The sequence below is a fragment of the Amblyomma maculatum genome, chromosome 7, assembly GCF_055883805.1.
Source record: "Amblyomma maculatum isolate TAMU_Amacu chromosome 7, ASM5588380v1, whole genome shotgun sequence".
Classification (NCBI taxonomy): Eukaryota; Metazoa; Arthropoda; class Arachnida; order Ixodida; family Ixodidae; genus Amblyomma; species Amblyomma maculatum.
In genome coordinates, this window is record NC_139350.1 from 74,048,379 (window position 1) to 74,074,567 (window position 26,189).

At 44.2% G+C, this 26,189-nt stretch overlaps 1 protein-coding gene and 1 pseudogene across 2 annotated transcripts; one reads left to right on the top strand and one right to left on the bottom strand.

Annotated features, from left to right (window-relative positions):
• Positions 1 to 1,649: 1,649 nt before the first annotated feature.
• On the bottom strand, positions 1,650 to 12,398 carry LOC146183641 (uncharacterized). 2 transcript variants are annotated; one of them, XM_084608736.1, is made up of 3 exons: positions 12,228 to 12,398; positions 5,523 to 5,606; positions 1,650 to 2,255 (listed from the first exon to the last, which is right to left on the bottom strand). In XM_084608736.1, exons 1-3 carry the CDS (start codon positions 12,322 to 12,324, stop codon positions 1,798 to 1,800), a joined length of 639 nt encoding a protein of 212 aa, XP_084464862.1. In that variant the 5' UTR covers positions 12,325 to 12,398; the 3' UTR covers positions 1,650 to 1,797. The 2 variants fall into 2 exon arrangements, with proteins under 2 accessions (XP_084464862.1, XP_084464863.1); XM_084608737.1 differs by lacking the exon at positions 12,228 to 12,398 and adding an exon at positions 5,757 to 5,949.
• Positions 6,148 to 7,162, top strand: LOC146183642 (uncharacterized; annotated as a pseudogene).
• Positions 12,399 to 26,189: the final 13,791 nt, after the last annotated feature.

The following is a 26,189-nucleotide window of genomic DNA, read 5'->3' on the forward strand; positions in this document are numbered from 1 at the left end:
TTTCTCGCCACAGGAGAATCTCAAGCAACTACTTAGCGGCTACTTTGCTCAGTGAAGAGGCCATTTTGGAAGTGGCGGTGAGTAGAGAATCAGACGCTGATTCATCGGCCAGTGAGGAGTTCGTGCTCGAAAGCTCGACCAACACAAATTCCAACATCACGGGTGTCATGGTAAGCGAGTCGCTTCAGACTGCACTACAATTTTTCGAAGAGAACAATGACAAGGATAATGCACTCAAAATTGCCCGTGGTTCTGTGAAATTTTGAGTTCAGTGCACAGTGCACACCGTTATGTAAAAAAGCAGTCGTTAATTACAATTCTCTTTTCTCAATAAAATCTTTTTTGTTTTTATTCATGACTCGTTATTATGGATGACTCGCTTTATGGACAGTTTTGGTCGGAAACCAAAGTGTCTTTATTAACGAGGCACGACTGTATATGTATTTCGGAGATATGTTTTTTGCATTAAATGAATACGTTCAAGCATATAGAATGGTGTAGTACTCCACACTAACTGGCAGTAGTTTAAATGCGAGGTGAATATTGCATTGTATACCAGCATCTTAGTTTTTGTGAGAAATATGTATTTTAGACGGCCTCTAACACCATGGATTTCAGCTATATTTTTTTTTCAAGATATAATTGACATGATAATCCCTTTGAAAGGTTACGTATCCTTGCGCAAAGAAGACGGGACACAAAAAAGGCACATATACGACATGTACGGAGCGCAAACCTTTCAAAGATGGACACAAAAAAGGCACATATACGACATGTACGGATAGGATATGTAAGATTAGGACATGTAAGGTTAGGATACGCAACCTTTCAAAGATGAACCAACTCGCCCAAACAAGAGTATTACATGATAATCCGATGACATACTGGCAGAAAATACAACCCCGAGGCATTTAAACTGCTCAAATATTTCTACAGACTGCAAGTTTATTATATTATCGTGCGGTGGGAGAACTTTATTTTTCGGCCTAAATATAAAAGTTTTGATCTTACTCTCGTTTACATCAGGTTAACTGCAGACCTGACCTCAACAGCTTTCATTGTGGCATTGCATTACCTAATATATGCTCAAAATGTCAAATGATGTTCACTGGACTTTCTTTATGTTCTGCCACAGCCAAATTTTACATCAGAAAAAAAGAAGAAAAATACCAATAATGGGCTTTTGTAGTGGCTTCCAAGGGATATGGCAATATATACGTTATATACAATATTTCATTAGAAAATGCTTCTTTAGTTGAGTTGGCTGTACTGCCAGATTATATTTTATCCTTTAATTTATCGCTTTACATTGTGACCAATTCACTCTCAATAGGCATAGCTTGAAGAGGGCTTTCAGCTACTCTGAACAGAGCAACCCTAGAACAATACTTAGGAGGGCTTTGAATAATAATGAGGGCTTTGACCAGCCAAACACTCTGTTGTTGGCATCCCTGGTCAGAAGACTGTACAATGTTGGCTATAGAGCAGATTTTTAGAAGAGAGGATTGTGGTCTCATGCATGTCTGGTTTAATAGAGAGTGGTGTTTGAGAGCTCAAATATTTGAGTGCTGACACCATATTTCTGCAGAACAGAGCAAGCCTATAACCATTTCTCTTTAATTACTGACAACACCAATTATAGGCAATAGTGACACAAGTGGTATTGAAAATGTAAAAGAGTTAGATAAAAATATATATAGCTTAACTTAAGCTTAAGCTTAACTTAAAAATCCAGGAAGCTTTGCCTGGACTGCCTTTGGCGTATTTTGATGCCCCAAGAAAGGCAAAGCAAAAAAACTATTGTTCCATTAGCTCGGCTCCGTTGTCTTTAGCAGCTGTGTCCTTGGCACATTTGTCCTCGTTGCTTTTGTCAGTGCCCTTGGTGCATTTTTCCTTGGGCCCCTTGATCCTGCCACCATTGTACTCCATGCCTTTGACCGCAGCGTCTTCGTCCTGAGAGCGTTTTTTCTCACTGCCTTTGTCCTCCGTGCCTTGTACTTCAGTGTCTTTGTCCTGAGTGCTTTTTTCTTTGGTGCATTTCTTCGCCTCGGCCCCTTTGTTCTTGGCACCTTTACCCTTAACGCCTTTTCCCTTGGTGCCTCTGCCCTCAGCACATTTGTCCTCGACACCCTTGCCTTCAGCACCCTTGCCCTCGGCACACTTGCCCTTGGCACCTTTGTCCTTGGTACCTCTGTCACTGGTGCCTTTGTCCTCGCGAAAAATACCCAACAACCGGCCCCTTGCCATTTCACGAGCTGAAAAAGAGGACAGAAGACAGCAAAGTGAGCTCCTAAAGACAGCATAAAATCATTATGATTAGCCAGATCACTTATATTATTACTCCAGTTTTGTTCTGTATTAATACATCAGTCACACCCCTTGACTACCACTGCACAAGCAGTTTGTGCATCTCACAACACTCATTATAATGATATTAAGTACCACTGGGACTGAGATTAGCAGTGGCAAGCTTTTAGCATATCCAGCTGCCAGAAATATGTAACCTCCATCTACAAAATTCCTTACACCAGCACATCAAAACAGGCGTGTTCATTATTCTGCGTTAATGCAGGGGAAATGGTAACTCTTCCTATCTTTTACTTTGACAGCACAAAGTGACTCCAAGTACATCAGCCACAGGCACTGCGCCTGCCCTTATCATGACCACATTTGTTAGGCACCTACGCATTGCATGGTACTTGGATAGGGCATGTATAAACACTGAGCACTACATCACACTGGCCAAAACAGTTTGCCATATTCAGATCGAAATGCAAATTCAAATCTGACCTTAAAGGTGGTGATATTTCCCATTCTATGTTCCTCCATATAAATGAGTACAGAGCAGTAGCTGTACTTCCTTTGTTGAATGTCTGAAACACTCACTCTATGCCAATGAGCGGGACAATGCATAGTACAGGTGTTTTAGTAAAATAATTTCTGGTTTTAATTTGGTGCTAGCCAAGAAAATTCTCAACAGGAAAAGCTTGCCCTTTACGTGCAAGTAGCAACATAACATGCTGTGCTTTATAGCTTGACCCACGCAGGAGTGGAAACAAAACCACTGATGATAGCGCCACACAAAAGAAGCTTTGACAGCTCCTAATATTTGGTAGATGCTTTTATGACTGCGACGCCACAAACTGTCATGAACGACTGCAGTGAAGTTCCTCCTCCAATCCTGTGGCCACTGCAGGGTTGTCCAAATTTTCTGACATAATGTATACAGAATGTTAACAGCGTCATCATGGTTGAGGTTTTGAAGCAACCAAGCTAGAATGCCATCAATTCCGCTAGCTTTGTTCTTAGCAAGGTTGCCTAAGGCCCATTCAACTTCACTCTTCAGGATGCCAGGCTCGAGATTAGTAATCACAACCGTCTTATGTTGGGTTTGCACATCCGGGTCCTTCTTGTACAGTTCTGTGTATTCCTGCCACCTCTTCTTTATCTCTGTGGCTTCAGTGAGGTCCCTGCCTCGTTTGTTCTTTATCACGCCCAGCTTAGCACACAAGCTTCCTTTGATATCTTTGATTGCCTTATACAGAGCTCTTGTGTTCCTCAATTGGCTGTTGTGCGCAACTGCTTGGCACTGTATGTTCAGGAAGGCATTCTTATCTCTTCTTGCTATTTTCTGAAAATCCGCATTGAGAACCTTGTATCTTTACCTTTCTCCCATAACTTTTGTCATCATCCTTTCCTCACCTATTTGCAAAGCCTCTTCAGATAACCAGTTTGCTTTCCTGCATTTCTTTTGCTTTGGAATTACCTTAGTAGCAACTTCTTGTATTATAACACGAACATCAGTCCACATCTCTTCAGGCTCTCTGTCTTCTAGATCTAATTCTTGAAATCGATTCCTCATTTCCACAGCATATTCTGATGGAATTTGATCCAGATCATACCTGAAAGGCCTTCTAGTTTTCTGCGTTTTCCTCAATCGAAGCTTAAATGTTTTCAACAAGAAGCTGATGATCGGTGATGATGATCACCCCTCCAGATGGAGTAAACCAGTGGGCTGCTTCCAGCTAACGCGCGGAATGGCAGTGCTTGAGTTGCCAGCTAGCACTATATCGTGCTCGCGCCTACTTGCATCTAGCACCTCAATATTGCCTCAATGTATGCGCCAGTAACAATTCTCAGATTTGGTTTCACTCCTTGGGAATACTGGTCAAGCATCTGTGACCCGGCTCTAGTGGCAGCCTGGCTGGGAAGTCCGCAAGGCCAGTGCAAAATGACGAGTGCTGCTTTCCTGTCTCGACAGCATGCGATGTGTGCTCGACCTGCTTTCGGTCGTGTGTGCGTCGCAAGCACTGTAGTCATCAGGGGTGCGATATTATTGTGGTTAAAAACCAAAACCACCAAAACAGTGAATTCACGCTACCGATGGATAGTGCCTCCTCTATCTGGAACCTTTTTACTGACAACATTGCACAGTAATGGCACCAGAACTGCCATTTCAGCTGAATTTTTTTGGATCCACATATGATATGAGCCAAAGAACAGACATGATAAAATCGAAAAACCGTTTATTACATGAAACTTTGTACAGTACTCGCGCTGCTGCGTGAGCTCCTCGGACGCGGTTAAAACTATAAACGTTTATGGGCTGCGTCGCTGGCACCCTCACTCATTCACTCTCCTGGCAAAATGGCACAGGCCGCCACAATTGGATATGTAGTAAAATTAGTTTGGACGCCAATTTTGGTGAAATTTTGGAAGTTCAAAGACCAAATTTTTGCAGTGGCTCAGTGACATTTAGAGGCCACTACTGAATTTCTAATACTGGAATTAGATCAGAAATTAATTGTCAAATTTCGATGAAGTCAAATTTTAGTAGTCCAGGGACCATTTTTGTGGGTGGTCTACACAGATTGCAAGGTGATCATTGGGTTGGCCAAATTAGGTTGGACATAATATTTTGTCAAATCACATTTTGGGGTCCCAGAGGGCCAATTTTGGGGGCGCAGATGCTTTCTGTACACACTTTTGCAGATACATTGACGGTTGCGGATACCCTCTGCAGATGCTTGTTTGCACCATGGGCCTGTTTTGATTAAAGGAAAATGCCCCATTGGCACATTCCCTGGCAAGTGACATGGCCTAGCAGTGATGATTGGTCAGTGAGTTGTCTGCCATCATGGCACCATATGAAATGGCAAAGTGGCAGGAGACCTGGCAGGAGGCACTTGGGATGTGACATGGCTTACCACTGATCAGTCACTAAGGTGCGTAATGTCATGAGACCACATCTTGAGAGCAGCTGTGAGTGGGTTGAAGCACCCAGCTTGCCATAAATATTGAAAATTTTAGGTTACAAAAACGACAAGCACATAGGGCTCCAATAAAAGAAGTTATAGCCACACGATTGCTTCAAATACTGTCACATTTCGCTGCAATGATTTAAATGCCATATAATTTTAGTATCTTTTAATGAGTTGCCTCTTCTGGAGTCATCATGCATCACATCTTAAACTAGGTCGCCAAGCTAATTCAAGATATTGCTTGAAAAATGGACTACTTACCTTCTGCAATGTCCAATGCATATGCCGTACTCTTTAAGTCCTTCACTTTCTGAAGCAGGGTTGCAGGGGACAACGAACTAAGTTCTGCAAGCAAGTTGACACCATCCCAGAAATCAGTGCGGTAATAATGTAACAAAGAAGACTCACTTACTGACTTAGATACTAATGATTGATTCGAAATTTGAATTTGGCTACCATCTTCGCTACATTATGCGCTGTCGTCGAGGGTCTCACCAGCTATAAAAGGACCACCGGAGCCTGTGCATCGCTTTGGCAGCAGCGGCAGCATGGAACGAACTTCTTTTCTAAAAGCAACCGTTTTTGCTGCAGATAACAGAAAACCTTCTTCGACGCCGAGAATCAAGATTTCTGCGTGACTCTCAGCACCGCCCACCAACGTACAAGCAAGCCTGGTTTTCGGCTACCATCCTCGCTACATTAGGCGCTGTCGTCGAGGGTCTCACCAGCTATAAAAGGACTACCGGAGCCTGTGCATCACTTTGGCAGCAGCGGCAGCATGGAATGAAGTTCTTTTCTAAAAGCAACCATTATTGCTGCAGGTCAGTGGTAAACTTTTCTTACACTCCTGCACTTCTATCGTTGCTACCGCTGCTGCCACGTGAAAAGTATGGAAAACCAGCAATGTCGAACTTGTGATACTGAACTGGATGTGACCGATGCCACAGCTGAATGTGCCGAGTGTCATTACAAATATCACACAGGAAAATGTGCAGGCATTGCGGATACAACTATCAAGGCGAAGGGAGAAGCTTACCGCAAAAACTGGCGCTGCTCGACATGCAGATTTTCGAAATCAAGAACCTCTGCGACTGAAAAAACTCGCAGCGAACCTGACATGGCAAACATGCAACTGTGGCTCAAAAGTATAAGCGACAAACTCGATGTGCTATTACCACTCAAAGAAACGTTTGAGAAAATTGAGGACACACTAGACTACATTAAAGAGCAGTATAACGATCTGCTAACACGAACCGAAAAAAATGAACAGGATATCGCTGAACTGAAATGCAGGGTGGACAAAATTGAATCCCAGGACAGGAATATAGCTGAGCTAAGTCGACAACTTTGAATGGAGGAGCCGACGGCTCAACCTCGAGTTTCATGGAATTGAACAGACTGATGAAGAAAATCTGCTTTACAAAATCAATGCGATTGCTAAGCAACATAACCTGCGGCAGCTAGCAGAATGTGACGTCGTATCGATTCACCGACTACCAGCAAAAAAAAATAAAATTCCTGGTGTAATTTGCTACTTCGTGAAGCAGTCAGACCGGAAAATCTGGTGGCAATGTAGGAAAAAGTTGCGTGACTCAAGCGACACAGTGTTCATCCTGGAAAACTTGACAAGACGGGCGCGTGCACTCTTAACCGACGCAAAAATATGGGCCAAAAGGAATGACTTCAAGTTTGTGTGGCATAGCAACGGCCGAGTTCTTGTTCGCAGGAGGGACGGGGACAGTGCAATAGCGATTGCCAGCATAGGCGATCTCGATAAACTGAGATAAGAAGTTTTTTTTGTCAAACATGGAAAAAGAGTCATACATTTTACCGCATACTTTTGGGAACTGCTTAGGCGAACAATATGCTAATTCTTTCAAATGTTTTCATGCCAATGTACGTTCAATCAGAAACAAAGAAGGCGTTCTGAATCTTTTTTTTTTTTGAACAAGTGCAAAGAATATTTGATGTTGTAATGCTGACAGAAACATGGTCCACTAATGAAGCCGATGTCTATCGCCTACCGTCCTATAAAACAGTATATGCCAACCGGTCCACGGGGCATGGTGGAGGGATTTGCATATTAGTTAATGACGACAATCCTTATGAGCTCATTGAAGATTACTCTGCAACAATCCAGAACTATGAATTTTTGTTAGTCAGGATACAAAGAAATTTATTGGCTGTGTGTTATCGTCCCCCAAATGGTTCTGTTGTAGCTTTTCTAGAACATTTTGAATCAATATTGGTGTTCGTTAGTGAAAATTATTTAGATTTTATTTGTGGTGGAGACATCTATATCAATATGTTGCAGAATGACTCCGTAAAATATAAACTTGATATTTTATTAAAATCCCACGGCTGCTATAACGCCATTAGCCTCCCTACCAGAATAACTTCGTCTCTAATTGATGTTTTTTGCACAAATATAGGTTCTGATGAAGTTAAAGCTGGCGTATTTGCATTTGATCTGAGTGGTCACCTGCCAATATTTTTTTTCTGCTCGAGGAGGTATGCCCGTCGAAAACACACTTCGGATATCCTTGTACTTCAACCTGTTCTCTCAATTTTTCGCGAAAAGGTAATGTCCACGAGTTGGGATTTCATTTACAGTACAGCAGATGCAAACTGCGCTTATGATGCATTCATTTGCAAACTGAAGTCTATTTACGCAGCAAGCTTTCCTTTCGTACGCATCAAGCGCCGCCGAAAGATGCGTAAGCCTTGGATAAGCAGCGAGCTTATTAGCAGAATAAACAAGAAGAATAATTTATACAACCAGTTCATAAAGCCTAAGGATATTAATATACTCAAAGAATTTAAGACATACCGTAATAAATTAGGCAGTGATCTGAAGAAGGCAAAGCGTTCCTATATGAATAACTTATTCAACTCTGCTGTAGGAAGTACGGATGTATTGTGGAAAAGGCTTAATTCTGTGCTAAAGCGAAACGTCGGCACTGAAACAATTGAAAAAATGGTAATAAATGGCTCTGAGTTGTCCGGGAAGCAGCTTGCTGATGCGTTTAACAAATATCTGATGAACGCTGTAGAGAGCAATGTGGTATTTAATGATCTTCAGAATTTCTATAGAAATGGGACCTCCATTTTCCCTTGATCCTTTCACAAACGAGGAAGTGATCAAGTTAGTTAGAAGCATAAACAACAGCACTAGTAAAGATATTGACGGGTTCACTATTGTACCAATAAAGCATGTTATTGATGTTCTCGCGCCTTGCCTCACGCATATTTTTAACCTGTGCCTTTCTCAGGCCGTATTTCCGTCTAAGATGCAAGTGGCACGAATAACTATGCTGTTTAAGAAAGGCGAGCGAAACGATATGGGGAATTACCGCCCCATATCAATACTTCCTGTGCTTTCTAAGGCTTTCGAGAAGGTTATTCTAAATCGATTAGTTCAGTTTGAACAGAAACATCACCTCCGAGTCGACTGTCAGTTCGGTTTCCGGAAAGGTCTTAGCACAGAATTTGCGCTGCTAGTCCAAAAGGAGTTTATATTATCTCAACTCGAAGACAGCAGACTGGTCTTGGGCCTTTTCGTTGATTTCACTAAAGAGTTCGACTCCATAAATCATCATCTACTAATACGAAAATTGGAGCATTATGGCATTCGTGGACAAGCAGCATCTCTCATAGAATCTTATCTATGTAATAGAATCCAAATTGTAGGAATTAATGGCCATTTCTCCAACCCTTTACAAGTTTGCTGTGCAGTACCACAAGGAAGCATTTTGGGACCTTTTTTGTTTAATTTATATATAAACGACATAGTGAATAGCTGTCCAGCAGCTAACTTTAATATATATGCCGATGACACCAGTGTATTTCTAACTGGACGATTGGCCGATGAACTCATTGATAATGCCAATTTAACGCTTGCTGCGTTAGAAGAATGGTCGCGCATGAACATGCTTAAAAAAAACACAACGAAAACGAATGCAGTTCTGTTTCGCCCTAGAAACAAGAGCATAATAATGACGAAAACAATATCAATGCGGACCATACCAGTAGAAATCGTACCGACATTCAAGATGTTAGGTAAATCTTTAATGAAACCCTTTCATGGAATGCGCATGTAGATTTCCTTACAAGTAAACTCGCGCAGGTACTGGGGCTGGCTTATCGAAATTATTTTCTGCCACGTAATATTATGACACTAATATATAACTCCCTATTTTCATAGCGGCTTAACTACTGTGGCTTAGTTTGGGGTTCAACCACTAAAGAAAACACGCAAAAAGTTTGTGTTACAAAAGCAGTTTCTTCGGATTATTGAAAATGTCCCACGTTATTTTCATACTCATGATCTCTTTAAAAAATACAATATTATGCCAGTTACTAAAGCTTTCGACTATGTAAGTCACTTAAACGAGATTTCATAAATAATTCTAGATTTCTGCAGTCACTAGCTGAACTGAAAGCAAACGACAGAGCGTACGCTACACGCAAAAATGAACAATGGAAGGTACACAAATTACAGAACAAACTATGGTCTTCAAACATTACACAACATACTGCCACGAACATTAAACGATCTGGATAGAAAACACATTAAACTTGAATCAATCACTTATAAAATGCTTAGAAAACATTTTTTGTCCGTTTAGAGGTGTGCATTATTATTTTCTTATGCTAGAAGTCTGCACTAGTGTTGTATTTGTTTTTTTTTCTCTCACACTATTCCCCCCCCCCCCTTTTGAAGAATGTTGTCTGTTGCAACGTTACGTTAATTTTAGTGTGTATACTTTGTGATTGTATATTTTCTGCACTGCCGATGTGAAGCTGTCATTGTTATTGTTTGGGGGGCCTGCGGCCTTGTCAAGTTGTCATTACGACAACTTTTTCTGCTGTGCTCCCTCATCCTGTGTACACATTGGGTGTAAATAAAACATTATTATTATTTGTATTATTATTATTATTATTATTATTATTATTATTATTATTATTATTATTATTATTATTATTATTATTATTATTATTATTATTATTATTATTATTATTATTATTATTATTATTATTATTATTATAATGGCCATACAGCAGTGGAGCAGTTTAATAGGTGTCACTATGGCTTGTAACCTGGCCATTCCTGGCACATCGGAACTTTTAAAACATCGTGTTGTGCACACCACTACATAATTTGTGTTAATTACCGCTATTTTTGTCTAAGTTCAAATGGCTAAAACTTGTTATTCAGACAAAAACACACTGTGACACTTTTGATGGCGAAGTTACATATATGAACGTAGCATCACAAAGATGTCAGATCCTTTTAAGTGAAACTACCAGCAGCCGCAAGAGTGTTTAGGATAGAGGCACCAAGGCAAAGAATTTGGAGAAACACTGAACTACCCTATAAGTGAGGTGCACAGGAATATTTTGAACCAAGGCAGAAGCTTAATGAGAGCAGTATACAAAATGTGAAAATTCTGCACTGTAACTATCTTTGCAGGAGGCTTGGGGAAGCAGGCACTTTCTAGTTTAATGTGATATCAGCTTAGATCACCAGCACGTGGGCTCCTACCAAGTGATAAACCAAAAACAAAGGTTTTGTAAACATGGCACCTGCAATGTTGCAGCAGTATGCCAGTTTCCAAACATGCATGTATGGCACTGCTTCTAAGCAGTTATATTTATCCTGTTTGTATTTACCGAAGCATACACACATATATGCATGCACACGCATGCACAAACTGAGCACTAAACAATAACACTCTTCACCACCAAAACATGCGAGTAGGAATAAGGAAAATGCTACGCATTGTATGTAGTAGCTCTGAACTCTGAACTGCACCCTTAGACATATAAAACACTTGCCTTTCTCATCAACCCTGAAGCCTCAAAATCTTTTTTGATTATCACTATACGTAGCAATGCCCACTCAGAGAAACATCCCAGAGGTTAAGCTACGTGACAGTGCACAGAAGAGGTCATAAATGTATACATAGTAGTTCTCTTTCTTTTTTCCTCTTCCTGCTCCTGTTCTGCTACTACACATTCCAGCCATAATGCACTAAACACTAAAATAAACTTGACTGCAACATCTCTTCACAAATTTGCCATGTCTCTATCTCACAATAAGCATACAGACCACATACTACACAAGCTGTGGCAACATTGCATACCATGCAGTGAGAATCAGCAGCACTTTAAAAAATTCACAGGTTTTCAATTCAGCTTCCAAGCTAGAAACCCTGCCAGAAAAGAGAATTATATTGTATTCTTTGCCCAGATACATAAATACATAAAGCGTCACATGTAGACAGGTTTATAAAATAAAGAGCAGAAATCTTAAGTTACACAATACTCAATTTTTATAACTGGTAAGAAAGGAAACAATTTTAATAACTAAATACCAGTTACAGAGCTGCATCTGTGAGTAATGACTGCTTCTGCATTGCTTACGCAATGTGATACTATAGCTTAACATTGTCCCCTAACACACTATTCCTTCCATTTACAACACACATACTGCAGACGTTTTACAGCACAGTGGCAAAGTGGTTCCATGCCTTGGAACTGCTACAACTAATGCATGCCCTTCCACTGGTTCAACCACCAGCCTGAAAGTGAATAGACATTTCTACACACCCATATGTCGTTTAATCGCCACACTACTTTTCTTGTGGTTCTGAATAACCTTCCAACTCACACCCTCTTTTCCTGGGAATGTTGTGACATATAGTTATTGAACTTCACCCAGTGCTATGGCTAACCTATGTTCTGGGCAACTACCAGGCCCATCTAAACTTCAATGTCTTCATAAATCTGCATAATTATTAAAGTTAAACAACCTGAATGCAAGATAGTGAATAGATGGTTCTCCCCTCATGTTAACTCTGCATAATTTTAAAAACATGTGCATCTCTTTCTGGCCGGAATAACTCAGATCAACTATATATGTCTGCATAGTGATTTCTCAGATATCTCAAAAGAGCAGCTCACCTTGCACAAAGTCCATATCGCTTTGGTCGAAAACCCGCCGTGGCCTTGCACTTTCCGTTGGAAGCTTCCATGGTAAAAAAAACACCATTGAGCACATTCAAAAAACGAACTGCAATGTATACAGGCATAATTCCAACAGATGAACGATGCCAGTACAAAAGATTATTTGTAGCTTCTCGAAACATCCCATCACTCATAAGGATGCCTGAACAAGTCCCCGAAGAAACACTCTCACAACATCCTTGAGCAATTGCAAACCTTTTGTGTTTGCTCAATCACTACGGAAAGATAACAGATAACTTTTAATTACAGTTCCTTCATGAAGACAATATAAATATTGAGAGTGGCAGCATCCAAACATTGAATTGTTTTGAATTGGATAATGGTATTATTTTTCCTCATTTCTCTTTGTCAATTCTAATGTCTTGAGTTCATTGTTCTTATACAACAATCAATCTGATTCAAACTACACGTTTTTGTCACCGACATATGCCCAAGGTCAACTTTATCTTTATTTTGCACCAGGAGTATCTTTAGTTTCCATTTTTTTAGTGCATTTATTTTGAAAGTGCAAACGTTGTCCTAATTATGCTAAGCTGTGTAAAAAAGGATAACAGGGTAATTTGTCAACTGATATTTGCCTTTGAATCCTTTTGTGCTTTGATAAAAGAAATGTAAATGTACAAGGATTTGATGGAAAAAAATTCTTAATGCCATTAAACAGGGGCCCTGCAAGGCCAGCTATAGTAATAATAATTGGTTCACAGCAAAGGCAATGCGCAGTATCTGTCACAATTGTTTCTTGGACACCGGAATCGCGCCGTAGGGTACGGAGGAAGGTGGGACTGAAAGTGGAAACAGATCAAAAGGAGCTGTAGTGAAGGGGAGCTGAGTAATTTCGACTACCTGGGTATCTTTAACGTGCGCTGACATCACACAGCATACGTACGCCTCTTCATTTTGCCTCCACCGAAAAGCAGCCGCCGTCGGTCGGGATCGAACCCGGGTACTCCGGCACAGTAGTCGGGCATCCTAACCACAGCACCACCGCGGCGGGGCAAAGCCAGCCATAAATTAAGTAATCATGAAGATTTTGAATGCTACCATTTTAGCTATATATATATATATATATATATATATATATATATATATATATATATATATATATATATATATATATATATATATATATATATGTATATATATAAAGCTCGTACATAATTGCACCGTGGAAAAAACGATTACTAAGATCACTAAGATAGATCAGATCAGATAGATCACTAAGTGGTATTTGCCTAGGTCTCCTGAATAATTTATTATAAGTTCCGTCATGCTGTTTTGGTTTCCGTTTTAAGAGCTAAACGACGGCTGTGACATCAGTGCAAATCACATGATACACGTGAAAACTGTGATATCATAGCTGATTACCCAATCTTCGCCATTCCAGCTTAGCCCGACCCACAACGCAGCGCTTGCTCGGCGCTGAGCATCGGCGTTTCGCCTCCGGCGCACGCCGTAGAGGGCAAATATACGTAGGGTTCTTCGTTTTCGGGTAAAATCTGATTTTGCCTGGTTTTTGCACCCCGATCGTGTTCCTAAAGAATCGGGTAAAACCTGAATTTTCCCAATTGCTAGAACAGCTGTATCCATGGAACTGCTGTGCGCTTGTTGTCGTCACTGAAATGTGGAGCCCATTAACAGAACTTGTTGAAAGCTCGTATGAAAGAACCAAAGCCGAAGGTACTCGAGTGATACTTTCTGAAAAAGAGGTTTTTAATGCGAAGGCACTCTTAAAAGGAGACGCACTCGAGCCACTTTTAGATTGTCCAGAAAACGCTAGAAAGCGGAAAACAACTGATGCCAAGGATTCGATCCCCTCGTAAACGTCAAGCTACAGCAGACTGTCAACGATCTTCCCACAATGATCGGTAAAAGCGATCGAGCAAAAGGGGTTCTGTCAAGGTTACCTACGAGCATTTTCACATTAGCAAAAACTTGTTGTGAAGAGTTTTGAGCTAAAATGTCCACAAAATGGGACTGCACTCTGAAACAGAACGTCTCTAACAAAGAAGGAAACCAGTTGACAATTTCGAAACTGGGTGCCATATCGATCCATTTGAGAAGCGGCTGTTGATAGCTAAATGTAGCTGTGACATTATGCGAACGTACTCCTAGCTAAGATACCTACAGAGACCAGATCGGTCTAGGACGAAAGCCAAAATGTTGCGCATACAGATGATTATGAAAATAAGGACTTGTAAAACGCTGATGACCGGCACACGTGAATAATATGTTTCTTTGCCAAACACTGACCGTTGTACATCACTGGCAGCAATAATTATGACAGAAACGCTGAATTATGAAACACTTTCTTGAAAGCAGCCAAAAGCATAACTCTTACCCACCCATCAGGGCAAACAATATAAATTACTAGTTTGTAAATTTAACCCTATAAACCAGAATTTCGGAATGTTTGCACGAAAAACCCGATTTCTCCCCTATTTTAAAGTCGAAAAATAACGTCCGATTTTTACCCCGCGAATTTGAAAATATATAAAAGCCGAAAACAAATAACCCTAAATATACGCAGGGTCTTAACTGGCCTCTCCAGATAGAGATGCCAGAGAAAGCGCGGATGTTCGGTCGATTATCCCCTGTTGGAGCTAATCGTCCCATTCAGTGGCGACGGTGGCCTGCTGCGAGGTAAATGGGGACAATGGCGCGGGAGCGAAACAGGGCAGCAGCTGGGTGCTTACAGATGCTAGAATTACTTGGAAATCGTTGCTGATGCGTGTTAGGAAGGCATTGACCCCCACCAATCCTTGCATGCTTGCGAGCACGAAGTAAGAGAGGAACGCCGACTCTGCAATGCATTTGGTGTTATTCGGCGTAGCCTCCTTGACCGAGACAAAAAGGGCGAAAAACAGACGGTGCGGCACTTCTGCGCGTCCTCTGTTAGCCGGAAAACGCACCTTTGCGCGTAGGCCAACCTGTATAGTTATTTAAGATAACATTTTAGGATGAAGCTGCACCCATGTCTTTTTTCTTTTTTTTTTTTGTCGTCTGCGTGCACTCGTCACAATGAATCGACAGTCCACGCAGACGACGAACCCCGCAACGAGATCAAGGGTATTCGATGGTACGGTAGACGTGTGAGCAGCGCATACTGTGTTTTTTATTTCAGTGCGGATGGGAGAAAAGCATTTTGTAGGCAAAGAAGTGTTTGGTCGTTGGCTGTGAATCGGGATAACGCAAGAAGAACAGCACCGTTTTTCTAACCGTGATAACATGCATAATATTCCCAACACAGCTATCCATAGAACTCAAAAGAAGCCACGGAGACGTTAAAAGCGTCGTTTGCATGCATGGGGATCTCCGCAAATAGGAAGGAGTCAGCAGGGCGCGGCTAGTCAATTGGTTTGGTTTGTGGGGTTTAACATCCCAAAGCAACTCAGGCTATGAGAGACACCGTAGCGAAGGACTCTGCAAATTTCGACCACCTGGGGTTCTTTAACGTGCACTGACATCGCACAGCACACGGGCGCCTTGCTTTTCGCCTCCATCGTAAAGCAGCCGCCGATGCCGGGATTCGATCCCGCGCCCTTGGTAACAGTAGTCGAGCCATAAAGAGATTGGTAAAGAGCGGACACTCGGTGAAAACTGGCCCCAGGAAATGACGCGCGACTTGTTGGACTGCCGCCGATTGATGGATGGCGGCACCAGCGCGGACATGCGCGGACGCGCGCGCGACGGCACTCGCTGCAGCGGTAGCCCGCCGGAGCAGACGACCAAAAGCTGTCGAAGGGAGCGAGCAGTTGTCTGCTCGTGCCTCGCTGCGCCTGTGCGGCACAGACCGCATATTTTATCTCTCGTGGGCTGCTACGCGGAACGACTGCGGTTTGGAACGACGTCAAGATGAGCAACGTTTTTTGATGAACTACGCTGCATTTGAAGCAGTTTATCGTGACCAAGCCGGCCGGTGCCAATTAAGTTCCGCAGCTCGTGTTCAGGCATACAGAAGTTCAGACGCAGTTCGTGACGCTCCGGCAGTTTCCAACCACAGCGAGGTTTAATATGTTGTGTTCCTGCGAAACTGAGCTGCATTTCGAACAGTTTATCTCAGAAGGCTGGACGATGTGACATGCGAAGCACCAAGGCACGCCGCTGCGCTAACATGGCATAGCCGGCCGGTGCGGCCAGGCCTGACGCGGTTTGCCGAACGACTAGTTTTCCTGAGTCGTTTAACAGAGCGACGGTAAGGTGAGAGACGTTGCATTCTTGACTTTCTTGTCAAACTGTGCAGAATTTCAGGCAGTTTGGCTCAGTACGACGGCGACTGTGCTTCACAAAGTCGCGCGTGAAGGGCAAGCTAACGGGCATGACAAGGCGTGCTGGCCTCCGCGGTGACGTGACATGGCGTGAGGCGGTTTTGCGAACGGCTAAATTTGCCTGGTGTCGCGTTTAACAGGGCAACCGCAAGGTGAGAAATGTTTCATTCTTGTCAAACTGCGAGGCATTTCGGGAAGTTTAGCTCAGCACAGCGGTCTGCGCTTACAAAGACGCGTATGAAGGGCAAGCCAACTTGGCGTGCTCGTCGGCCGCGGTTTTGCGAACGGCTAGTTTTACGTGGTGTCGCGTTGCATTTAACAGGACAACGTTAAAGTGAGACGTTTCATTATGCTGCAAGCTTCATTGCTTCAGCTGTTGAGTGGTTTTGAGGGATATTGTTAGTTTAGTGGCTGTTATTTCACTCACTGTGGAAATGCATTTTCAGATAAGCTCGGTTAGCCTGCATTTCCTGACCTCTACGTTGTAGGAGTAGCTTTTGCATCAATTTTACGAATGACAGCTTTTCTGTTCTGAACCATAACTGCTGCTCACCAAGTCTTCAGTACGCACCCACATGCACAGATGTGTGCAAGGTGCAGTGGCCTTACATTTCATTGCAACCTTCTGCATCATGTTCATTCCTTTTCCAACAGCACTGCATGACCCACGGACTGCAGCCGAAGCACGGCAGATGCGACGAGTGAACGGTGTGGCCTTCCCCCAAGAGTCAGTACTCCCACTGCCGCTCGATGGAAGCGCACTAGGTGTGGCCTGCTACGTCGCCCGAAACCGGCGGGAGGCGCCTACTTCCAGTCGCCACCGCCGCGGCGCCACCATTCGGGGACAGCCGCGCGCAGAGAGCTACGCCTGGCTGCACTTTGAGGAAGGCGTCGGCGTGGTAGAAGCCTTTTATTTTAAGGATATAAGACCTCCGCTTCACACAATTTGGCAACAAGATTTAGTATATACTGTCATGTCTAGTGTGACCATGTCACCACTTAGCGCTTGCCCGGCAAGGATGTGTACTGGAGTGTACCCCGAAAAATGTATAGTGACGGTGGTTCAAGGCCACTCGATTGGAGAGCGCTCATTACCGTGATGTTGCATTCGAATCCAGTTGTTCGTAACATTAAAATGTGACCCGGCTGTGAACAATTCGAAGCTGTTCAGCTGCCATGGTAGCCTAATGTATAACCACGTAATTATGTCGCGAATTTCGTGCGTCATTTTCATACTATTTACTCATTCCTGCATACAGCTTTTATACACAAATTGATATCAACCTGTTCTAAGCTGCCAGCGCTATCCAATAAAAAATGTCCTGCTATGAGCAACCTCTGTGAAAATGCGACATGTAACCAACCTTCCTATCTCATTGTGAAAATTTTACGGTGGAAATATGCAGATGCTTATTAGGTTAAATCTAGATGATAACCTGGGATCTTCGACTCAGTTGGAGACCTTAAACTTTGTACGCCAGAACGCTATCCGTCATGGCTTCCCGCATTTTGCATGACCGGACAAATTAAGCGCGCTTGATAGAGCCGGTCTGCCTCAAGGTGTTACGTATGTGCGCCGAAAGTTTTTATTACTATTTTTATTGGCTGCTCGCAAACCCATACAATTTTGCTGGCTCGTAATTTTCAATGGAAGAACGCGCATCGAGTGTTGCTATTGTGAAACTCTTAGCTGTGATCACAAGAATGTTCACGCGTCAGAGCGCAACTTCAGCCGAGATTCAGCGAGCACCCGAGTACGCTTATTTAATGGCCACACAAAAAAAAGGAAGAAAATTACCAATCGCAGACGGAAAACCTTTCTTGAGAGAGGTTTATGCCATAGCATCGCTCCACTGTTGAGTTGACATTTCCAGCCCAGCTCGCTATCAGTGGGGGCAACAACTTAACGATAACTTGCGTAGCGCTTTAGCATGGGCACGATCATTGTTTTTATAGATTAGCTGCAGGTACAGTGTACAGTGAGAAAACAACGATGAAACCAAAGGTTTACACAGCTCGCTACTTCGCCGGACCTCTTCAGACTTCATCATCCTGTTAATGAAGGTGCTCGTAAGCTGACAAAGCTTGATTACTTCCTTTGCGGGGTACATCAAGCCTTCATTGTCCTTGGTTTTCATTAACCTGTAACTGGTCCAGTTGACTCATATTTCCTGCAACAGGCTCTTGCTCGACTGACATGTCGCCTCAAAACCATTACCAAATATCACATAAATTAAGCAACAACCTGGTAGTGATAAACAAAACTTGGGGTTCTTAAGTCTCCTTCAGGAGCCTCGTTAGTGCCCGCCCTTTGCTACCTGCTTATTCACCGTATCCAGTAATTGCTGCCTCTGTCGCATATCATTACAATGCAGCCTTAAACCACCGCATTATATGAAATAGCACCCTACACATAGCTATATAAAGCCCCTCTATACCGAAGCCGTACAAACGTGCCCTATAGGAGTATAGTGTGCCTGACTTGTGATCTAAGAGTCCCGCTTTCAATAATTCCCATTTCATCCTTACATCTTATTGACTCTCTCTGGTTTGGCAGCTCCTGCCACATTGAACATGTCATGTGTTCTCATTGCGCCAAAGGTGTCTGGCCATATCCACAACTAAAGTGCCTCTTACCAGAGAGGTTTTTTTTTTTTCGACTTTCCCCCGACAGAGCGGGCGCCGGATTTTCTGTGGAACGTGGCTTTTCATTTTATCGCATCGGCTCAAACAGTCTCAACAGTATAAACAAATGTTGTATGCACAGGCTCCTTTACTTGTAAGGCCACTCAGATTAGCGCGGCAAAATTTAGAACAAATTGCATGCTTATATATAAAAAAAAAACCCTTCGTAGCTTTTTCTGATATGTCCTCGCAACATACCCTGCGAGAAAAGCTTCTAGTGCTATCTCATCGTGTTCATCTGCTTCACAACACATCGTTAAAAATCCTAGTTCACTGGCCAGCTCCCTGATAACGAAATAGGTTAAATAACGTGATGGGAACACAGAAAAAGAGGACGACACAACTAGCGCGGTTGTGCCGTCTTCTTCTGCTGTGTTCCCGTCACGTTGTTTGCACGGTTAACCTATAATTAATCATCAACAAGTCCAATCTGCTGTCCCTTGTAGCAAATTCAATAGCAGCTGATAGGGCATTATGCTTCAGCATCTGGACTTTTTAACCTCAGCGCCGCTTTTATTTCAGAGGAAGCGAGTGCATTTTCACTCCTCGCTGCTGTCTTTGCCTGAAGCGAGCTCAGCAGATAAAATTAGAGGGTCTCTTAGATGTCTCTTAAGCGGAGTACGGCGAAAGCCTACCCTTCTCCTATCATTTGCCTCTCATCGTTTGCCACAGTTCGTCATTTCAAGTCGTCGCCTGATAAATTGGTCGTTTCTCAGTCATGATGAGTCTGCCTGCGTAGTCATTGTAGCCCTTATCACTCATAACTAAGCAGGTTACTCATTTAGGATCAGCAGTGGTCATTACATGTCGTCGTTTCACATATCGGTCATTTCGTAGCCATTAACAGTAATGTTGAGTCATGCCTAGCTATAGTCATTACCACACATCGCTAAGCACTTTTACTCATTTCTAATCAATTGCGGTCATTACATGTCGTAGTTTGATATACTGGTCATTACAAATCATTTAGTCATTATTAACCATTATTAGTCATTAGCATTAGTTATTACCTCTATCAATGTCTATAACTTTTATTGATTACCTATCACCATCAATCATTTTCATTCTTAAGCTCCCTCCTTGCACGTCCGCTTTTGCGACTGGCACACCAGTGCACAGATGCGACGCACAGATAACAGGCACAGCTTCTGCGCATAGATTTTCGCTCCATGAGCCTAGAATGGCTTTCGCCTTAAAAAACAAACGCATCCAGTCTCAACTTTCACGTGCTTGCACACGCGCACACAAAAAGGTTTGCGTTTACCACGCAGACGCGAGGCGAACGCGCCCAGAAAGGAAGCAAACCGCGCGCTCAGAGCCGGCGACTCCGGCGGCGACGTGTCCCCGAACAGTGGCGCCCTCAGCAGAAATAGCGGGCGCAACTGTAAACTCCCTAAGGATGCGCTTGCCCATTGACGGCGGCGCGACGCAGCAGGCCGCACCTAGTGTGCTTCCATCGAGCGGCCGTGGTACTCCTCTCTGCCCTGAACAATACACGTTACCGTTGCTAATGTAGCCGCTACTGGGACTGTGTAGTTTATGTATAATGCCTGTTTTGCTACATATCATTTGCCATAATTCAGAAATCAACGTTATGCTATTTTTTTGTCTCTAAGTGCTGTTTCTCGCCTTGTGTATTTTTATTTTTCTGTATTGTGCACATCGTTCAATGTGTGCCAAGTTTTGTCAATGCATCCGTCTACATCTGCTGCAGCTCCTATGTGTTTTATATGCAGCAAAATGAATGTTCATTCCACAAAGCACTTGGCGTCTTTTCTGCAATACTGTTTTGCAAAGGCTGTGGCGCAGCTGAGTTGATGGCCAGTTTAGAAAACTGGGAATCTATTTTTCATGTTGTTATGCATGCTGAAAATAAATAGAAATACTAGCAGACCATGTAAAACCAAAATAATGCGCCAAAACGGCAGGGAAGAGCGCAGCGCATGCTAGCATTCAAATCGCGTGCCTTTCAGCAAGACCGGAAGTAGTTGCCGCCGGCCGCTTGGTGCGCTACAGTCAAATGGGCCGCTGGGCCCTATGGGAGTGTCCGCTCTTTACCAATCTTTTTCTCTGTGGTCGAGCGCCGTAACCACAGCGCCACCCCGGCGGGGCTAGTTAATTGTATGAAGCAGTAGATATACGTCACTGCCGGGGATATCTGCGAGCCGTGACGCAGGCAACGGACGACCGCCAGTGCAGCTCGACGACGCAGGCGACAAGCGCGATGATCAGGCGACAGTGACTGCACCTACATGAAGCAGACGACAAACGCGGCGGAACCAGGGAACCGCCGGAACGGCGATGCGGAGAAGGAACGCTTCACCAACGATAGCGTCGATGCTGAAGGCCCTGAATGAATCTATTCAGGGGCTTTAGTCGATGTTGCGCACGGACGGACGGATGTTAGGAGCGTCCCCTTAAAAACGGGGTGGTGATAGTCATTATCATGCTCAACCTTTCTTATGTTTCTTAACTTAGATAATCCGTCAACTTTAACGACTTTCCTTTTAGTCCTGGGCTTTTAAACACCGGTGTTTAATTCAATTTAGCTTCTATGCGTCCCCTCCCCGCTATTCACCCATCAATCTTCCAAACGTATCTTCTTACCTCTACTGCCGATTCGTTCACGCTTCCTTTGCTACCTCTAAACCCCAGGGCCTCGGCTAGAGTGACTATGTCCGCATCGACATCTGGATGGACACTGCCACACTCTAGTATAAAATGTTCATAGCACTATCGGAACCGCCACCAAGCTTTCTCCGATGTAGCAAAATTTTATCCTCACCAACAGCACAGTCGGCGCACCAGGGTATCTTGCTCTGTGCTTTCAAGGCATTACCGGCGCCCATGTATCTGCGTCTCCCTGCGTCGCCTCGCTCTTGAGTTTCACCTCCGGCAACGCAGAAGTCACAACAGTGATCGCACCGCAGTTCTGGTGTCTCACGTGACCTATTTTGGTGTCACATTAATTGTACGGGCGTTGAAAACAAGACACAACCACCGTCCATGAGAGTAGATATTCAATTACGAATCATTATCAGCTTTACGCTAATGCATGGTTGGTTAGTTTAGGTGGTTTAGCGTCCCGAAGTTACTCAGGTTGGGAAAGACGCCGTAGTGGAGGGCTCCTGAAATTTTGACCACCTTTGCTTCGTTAACGTGCGCTGACATATATATAGTATATGATGTGAGGGCTGAGCTAGAGTTTCAACAATGAATCAGGGCACAAACATGGAATATAAGGAGTTCACACGTTGAATAAAAGACTGTCACGATGCCACGATACAAGTATAATGGTTCACGTACGCATAATTAGAAAACAGAACATGCAGTCATAATTTGTTCTACGCTGCTTAAAAAATACACAGCAGAAACAAAGCGAGGAACAGTATAAGATTGCAAAGGATACCATACTCGAGGCCCACTTTAGGGATCGTTATGAAAATGCGAGCAGCGCAGCGCCTACGAACTCGGCTATTTGAATTTCTTTACGGCGCGGCTGTATTTAAAGGGGCGATGACAGGGTCGGTCAATGTATCACCGTTTTGTACTTCTGTGCATAATATAAAGGTCTACGATTCTACACCCAAAGTTTTAGTGCCTAGCAAGCGCCGCATATTACAAAAAACTGTGATAGAAGTCGGAATCGAGAAGCTCCTCCCACCGAGACTGACTGCCATTTTGAAATGCTCGTGTGACTTCACAGGGGATACGCGGCGGAGCGTGGTCTGCAATGGAGGCTGCAATATCAAATGACACGTCTCTCTCTTTTGTCGACGACTGACACAATGGTCGTCCCTCATAGAGATGTGCTCGATGACTAGCTAAATACTCGTTAAACAACTGACTGACTCAAGCGACGCGACCTCCATAAATAGGGCGCACCGCGTCTGTCTGTTCCAGCGCGCCAAGGCTAGCGCGCACACACATTTATGGCGAATTCGAGTGGGAGAGCAGGCGCACTCGAGAGCACTTCAGAAGTGCTCTCAGACAAGCGGGCGCCCTCCTGTGGGAGAGCAGGAGTAGAATCACCGGCTCCCAATGGCAGAGGAGGAGGGTTTTCCTCCGCTGAGAGCACCCGAGTGCGCTCTCCTGGCTGCTCCCTCGTCTAAAGCGAGAGTAGAGGAAGTCACATGGCATGCGCAAAGCGTCATATTCGCGCCATCTTTTTTTTTTTTCTTGAGTCGGCGATGCTCAAAATGGCGGCTGCAGAGCGTCGGCGCTCGGCGAGCGGAAAGCGTTGCTTAGGTGCTGTATGCATGTTTGAGAGTCGCTGCTGGCGTCGAAAGGGCTAAAGGAGGCAGATCGCAGCACTGTAAGAAAAAAGGCATACATAACAAGCGGTTCTACGGGGAGCGTCGGCCTCTCCTCGGGTTGCAACTGCCGCCACAGCAGACAGGCGAAGAATTCAGGGGAGAGAAGTGCGGTCACATGGTTGTGGCGCGCAGCTCCCGACACGCAGAGGGCGTTCCCGTGGGAGGACAGTTACACCCTCGCTCGGCGTGCTCCTGTACTGCTCTGTACTGCTCGGCGCCTCTGCTCTCGTCTCCCCAACCGAATGCGCCAGCTTCGCTTGTTGAAACGTTCCCTTTTCCTCCCGTCGAGCCGCGCGTCGTCGCCGTCGAAAACTCTAGATGGGACGAGCACATTCCGGCCGGTTGAGTCACCGTCATCGCCGAGTGATGAGAAAGAAGGTGACGCCGATGCGTACAAGGCTACGCGCTCTCTCGCACGAAGAAGGAGGCTTTTCTCGAAAGACGTCGAACTTTCGATGCGGCGCCGCGCGGGCTTCACGCCGCGCCGGCTTAACAAAAATGAGCGCCGATTTTGTGACAGGCGGTAGTGACCCCGAATCGACTGCAGCTTACTTCACAAAGCGCGTGCACATTTTGCGGGAAGCGTCGATATGTGACCGTCTGGCGAGCGCAGCCGGCAGCTGTCGGCGCCGCTTGTGGGTAGACAATTGCTGGGGGCGCCGTCGTAATCCGCGAATCGGCGCATCGGTTGGTGCGGGCAATCAAGGGAATTCGAATTGCGTTGAATTTTGCGATTACGGGACTGAAGCGGCGGTGGCGGCGCATGCTTTCGTGCGCTGGCCGTGGACAGACTGAACATAGTTTTGCAAAATAAAAAAAAAATGCTTTACTAGCCGAAAATAATAAAGTTTGACTTTTACTGCATCATAGATTATTCTAGTGAGATTTTCTTACTATTCAGCAAGAATAAGTTTGAACACCGCAGCAAGTATGCGCGGTGTCGTTTACATTTCTAGCAAAATAAGCTTCTCCTAAATCTCATAAAGCTGAAAACTATACTACAGCCAAACGTGGTTCCCCACAAACATCAACGCGATCTTATCCTTAAACTATTTTAATTGCCTCGCCACGGTGGCGCAGTAGTTGAAATGTCCGACTACTGTACCGGAGTACCAGGGCGCGAACCCTAGGTTTCGATGGAGGCGAAACGGATAGGCGTCCGCGTGTTGTGCGATGTCAGTGCACGCTTAAAGATCCCCAGGGCCGAAATACGCGACTCAAAATGACAACATGACGTCTCGGTGATGCGTCAGCGCGCGACGAGACGCGGATTAAACCAAAGACCACCACGGTGCCGCCCCGGGTAACGGTACTAAAACGTTAGCCCGGGCCGCTTACTTGCACGGAAAGAGGTTTATTCGCAATCAAGAAACCTTTTGCTAACTTTATATATATATATATATATATATATATATATATATATATATATATATATATATATATATATATATATATATATATATATATATATATACCGTATGAATAATTAAACTAAATCGTTATTTTTAAGAAGCCGCGTTAAAATTTCAACATAACCAAAAAATCAAAAATCAGCTACAGTTTTGCAATTGAATTAGGGCGGCTCTCGTGGGTAACTTATGTCATCGGAGGGCGCGCTAGAAAAGGTAAACCACGGTGGGTAAACAAGCCATAAAGATGGCGGCCTTCTCTAGAACAGCTCATTCAAGCACCAAAGCCAATCCCACGGTTAGTTCCTGCTTTTTACGCACTGTCTGAAGTCACGGTACTGCCTGGTGGTCCTAAATGCGCGAAGAAATCTGTTCGAAGCAGTGTAATCGGGGCTCTGATTTTCTTCCGGAAACAGAAACAGAAGAAAGGTCGACCACGGACCGTTCGGCAATAAGAACTTGTGGCCGCATGAAAGTCTCCACACAAATGCGTCAGTTCGAGCAAGCACAGGAAAAGCAACGCGGTTGAGCTTGCACTACCATCCTCCCTCGATTTCATTCGTTTTCTACCGCATGTCGCCTTCGCCGCCGCCTTTTTCCCTGGGTACACTACGAAGCACAACCACCCCTCAGTGCGCAAACTTTGCAGCAGATGGCCTCAGCCATTTGACGCACGCACTTGCTCCCCGTCGGTTGTGAGAGAACGACGATCTGCTCGTTGCCTACGGAAGGTTGAAACCCTCTGGAGGTAGAAAGAAAAAAAGAAAATAAATCGGAGCGCGCACAGCACTTACTGCCGCACCGACAGAGCGGTCGACGGCGCACCTCATCGCAGTTCAACGGCGGGTTCATTGCACGGTCATCCCGCTTTCGCATTTTCAAGTCGAAATAGGCGTCGGAACAATTTGCCGGGCAAGTAGAACGCATTCTCGCACAACTCCCTTCGGTGTTGCTCGCGCCGGAGTTGAAGCTTCTGCACCGCAGCCAACACTACACCACGTATGTCGCCGCCATTTTCTCTCTAAAACCTTCTATACCGGCTCATATGGTGCTCTATAAATAGTATAATAGTGTGGGCACGATTATGTGTGCAACGTCATGTTTTCTTCGCCTCCTCGACGCCATAGTAGCATCCTGCGATGCAACTTTTTAAGAATGCGCTGGCGATCAATAGGAGCGGGCGTTTGAAAGCGGAACTTAGTTCCACCCCAGGTAGTCGAAATT